The sequence below is a fragment of the Lactuca serriola genome, chromosome 5 (assembly GCF_051521515.1).
Source record: "Lactuca serriola cultivar US96UC23 chromosome 5, Lser_US96UC23_V15, whole genome shotgun sequence".
Classification (NCBI taxonomy): domain Eukaryota; kingdom Viridiplantae; phylum Streptophyta; class Magnoliopsida; order Asterales; family Asteraceae; genus Lactuca; species Lactuca serriola.
The window spans coordinates 303,490,503-303,494,670 of NC_136412.1; the positions used below are offsets into that span (position 1 = coordinate 303,490,503).

A 4,168-nucleotide genomic window follows, 5' to 3' on the forward strand; every position below is an offset into this window, starting at 1 on the left:
AAAAAAACTTTTTTTCAAACATGTGGACTTAAATAAAAATAAAAAGCCTGAAAATGACGTTTGAGATTTCTTATTCCCACATTGGGATTTGGGAAGATACATAAAAATGATTAAAATCTATCCTTTTCTAAACGTCATGATGTATTAAATAAATGATAAATACCGTCTTTGAATAAAAATAACATGTGTTTCGTCATCAGATTGAAGACGTAAATGTAAAATAATATATATATATATATATATATATATATATTAACAGTTTAAGTTGTTTAAATTTTGAAAAATCAAAGATTAAGACTATTTGGAAAGGAACGAGAAGGGAACAATGCCAATGGGGCCAAATGGCCAATAACTGAATACGAGTGAGTTACCGAGAACCGGAGGGTCCGGTTATATATATCAAATTATTTAAACCCGGTTTAATTTTATTTTTCCATATTTGATGACCGGGTCCTACCTCACTCTCTATTCTCCTAACTTCAACTACCACCAGCTCTTCCGTCAATCGTTTTATCTCCACCGCCATTACAAAATTACAATTATACCCTCCTACCACTTTCACACACCACCCTTTTCTCGTAACCACCGTCAAATTCTCCCCCTCCGCTACCTCAACCACCTTCTCAATGATTTTCTCCGGCGAATCCTTGGAAAGAAAACGTTCTCCGACCTCTCGATCATCTAACAGCCGAGACAGGTTATAGCCGGACGAGTAGGAGATTATATCGAATGCGTTCATTACCTTCAGATTGTCGCTGGTGGAGGTGGATGTGGCGGAATCGCCGTCATCCTCGTCGTCTTTCAGTTCGAGATGATCGCAATGAAATTCGACCTCTTTGTAACCGATTTTAAACCAAGGATCGTTGATTATTTCATCCACGGTGATTCTCGTTTGAGGATTCGTGTCGAGGAGACGTGATATAAGCCGTTTCAGATCCGGCGACGTCCACCTGGGAACACGAAATTCACCGTTGTAAATTTTCCTATACATCACCATTAGATTCGGATCGTTGAACGGAAGATAACCTGCGTTGAGGACGAACAAGATGATGCCGCAGGACCAGATATCCACCTTTGCACCATCGTAACCTTTCTTCAACAAAATCTCCGGTGCCACGTAAGCAGGGGTCCCGCAAAGCGTGTGGAGGAGTCCGTCAGGTCGGATCTGCTCCGTCAGAGCTGATAATCCAAAATCGGTTACTTTCAAGTTCCAATTCTCATCCAAGAGGAGATTTTCCGGCTTCAAATCTCGGTGGAAGACGCCGCGTGAGTGGCAGTAACCAACGGCTGAGATGAGTTGCTGGAAATATCGACGGCTGAGATGCTCGCTAAAACGTGATTTGGCAACTTTGGCAAATAACTCGCCTCCTTTTGCGAATTCCAATACAAAGTAGATTTTCTTCTTGTTGGCAAGCACTTCGAGAAGGCGCACGATATTAGGGTGGCGCAGCCGGCGCATAATAGAGATCTCGCGTTTGACGTTGGCAGCAAGGCCTCCTTTCAGAATCCTCTGCTTGTTGATAGCTTTAATTGCCACACTCTTCTCCGTTTGCACATCACGCGCGTGATACACCTTAGCAAAGGCTCCATAGCCAAGGAGACGACCGACCTCGTATTTTCCGAACAGGGTTTTCTCCGCCGTAGACGGCAATCCGTCGCCGGCATCCTCTATAGCCGGCATCAGGTACACTTCAACATCAAAAACGCGATTTTAGCAGGTTTTTTGCCTCTGTGATTTGATTGATATGAATGATAGAGTAAAGCAGATTTTGGCAGGAAATTGTGATTGTTCTGAGCTGGAGGAAAGGTGGGGAATCATGGAGAGAGAGAGAGAGAGAGAGAGAGAGAGAGAGAGAGAGATGTGTAACAAGTTTGGATGTATTTAGTATTTAAGTTTTGGTATTTGTTGAGTTTTTTTTTTTGGCAAAAGATTACTCCCCAAAAATGAACAAAAGAAATACCTAATAAGAATAAACAATTTGTTGTAATATATATATATATATATATAAAGGCTTAGATTTATTAAATAATAAAACACGTATCATTCATATATGGGATTGATTAAAGATGTATTTGTAGTTTTGCGCATACAAATATACAATAGTGTATTCCTTTTACTATACTTTTAAAAATACGGAGGATATTTTAATAAACAAAAATACCGTGAATAACGTTGAATCTTTATATTCAAAACACATGTGATCTCTTGTATTAGTGCACGTAACTGAAATCGATTGAATCAATGTTGGTTCAACTACGTCACTATATCAAAGTTTGGATTAATACATTAATGGACAATTCAACTCCATCTAATTTTCAACAAATAAATTACACAAATCATCATTTGGGCTGATCTTGAAAAAAAAGGAAATTACACGAATCGTTCGTTAGGCTTGATTCAATCAATTTCTTTGTTGATTTGGATCGTTTTTAATTACTTTCAAACTCATGATTTGTCCCAGATTTGAAAAAATTGTGTTGTGTTGTTTTGTTTTTTTTTTGGATCTCATGATTTGTCCAAGATCTAAAATAACTGTGTTGTCTTTGTTATTTTTTTTTAATTTACTTATAATTTATTTATTATTAATAACTTAAAAGTAAAATAATTTACACGAATCATTTGTCCCTATATTTTATTTCTCATTTGGATCGTTTTTAATTAGTTTCAAACTCATGATTCATCCTTATTATATCTGAAATGATTATGTTGTCATTTTTAATTTACGTGTAATTTATTTATTATTAATAATTTAAAAGTAAAATAGAGTTTTGGTCCCAATGGTTTGCACAAAGCAACACTTTTGGTCGTAGTATTTCGAGTTGGTCATGGATTGTCCCTATCTCACTGTTTGATAACACCCTTGGTCTCTAACTCTGTTACCCTTTCTAACACAATGAGTAGCAATGTAAAAACACTAAAATGCCCTCAAGGCATATTTACTAAAACCCTAAGCTGAAGAAAGGGTCAATCGTGTTCTACTTCCTCGCCCTCTCATTCCCGGCTCACAACAACCCCACTTCCACTTATGTCTTTCCTTTGGTCACCGTTATGCCCACCCTCATGTATATCACATGCACCATGCCAATATATCCATGTGTGACACGGTCTTCTCCATTAATCCGTCATCGTCCAGAAAGCCCTCCCTCCTCCGATTCTTTGTCTAGAATTACCATTCCCGACACTCAATGTCATGGATAGGTTTGCTAACCCTCGAAATTTGGTTGTCAGAGTCTCCATCGTCAGTGGTGGTTGAGGATACCATTTTCCCACCTAAGAATGCAAATTGGAAGATTTCTAGTCTTGGTGAGTGTTTTCAAAATGTCATTTAATGTTATCATTAGAATGAGTGTTTGAATTCATACAATGATTTATTAATTCTAACATATTTAAGCTTGATTAAGATTTTGGAACCCAAATTAGGCAATTAGGGCTTAGTGTGTGTAACTATGTTTCTTCAATTATTTTTTTGGAAAGGGAGCTTCCCTAACAAGTGTTGGATTAGTGTTTAAGTCCATAACTATTTTGGTATGTACTTGACCCGATGGTGCATGGTCCTTTTGGGTTGCCTTCACCAAAGCAACTTGATAGGATGAATTATGGAGAGAAAGGATTAAATATGATTTATTAATATATTATGAGAATAATATATTAAAGGAGAAATCATATTGTTTAATTAATATTAGTCAAGAATTAATTGGTAATTAGTTTTGTGACTAAAAGAGATTAATTAAACTTAAGGGACTGGAATTGTAATTATAAGATAATTGCAATTTGGGCTATGGATTGCCTTATATTAAGGAGTAGACGAATTCTATGGGAAAACCCATTAGAAATTGTCCAATGCCTTTAAGGAAAGGAGTCCATGGGTTGCTTAGGGCTTAAACATCCAAATTAGGGTTTCCTTGTTAGATAACCCTAATAGCCTCACTATATATAGAGCCCTTATGCCCCAAAAACGTGGACAAGCTTCCTTCTAGGGTTTCCAAATGTTTTGGGCAGCCTCCTTCTCTTCTCCTCTTCATCCTCTTGCTCTTGGTGTTTGTGAACCATTAGAGGAGTGACATTTGTGACTCTAAGCTTTCTAAAGTCAATACAAGAAGGATTTGAGATTGTTATTGCTACATAACAATCAAGGTATGATCTAAACCCTAATTATATGTTATATTG

At 37.1% G+C, this 4,168-nt stretch overlaps 1 protein-coding gene across 1 annotated transcript; it reads right to left on the reverse strand.

The window, feature by feature from the left end:
- Window positions 1-274: 274 nt before the first annotated feature.
- On the reverse strand, window positions 275-1,889 carry LOC145054802 (CBL-interacting serine/threonine-protein kinase 14-like). The gene has a single exon (XM_079003061.1). The coding sequence runs from the start codon at window positions 1,679-1,681 to the stop codon at window positions 368-370; it is 1,314 nt and encodes a 437-aa protein (XP_078859187.1). The 5' UTR covers window positions 1,682-1,889; the 3' UTR covers window positions 275-367.
- Window positions 1,890-4,168: the final 2,279 nt, after the last annotated feature.

Excerpts from the sequence above, each read along its gene's own strand:
- LOC145054802 (XM_079003061.1), bottom strand. The coding sequence starts at position 1,681 with ATGCCGGCTATAGAGGATGCCGGCGACGGATTGCCGTCTACGGCGGAG.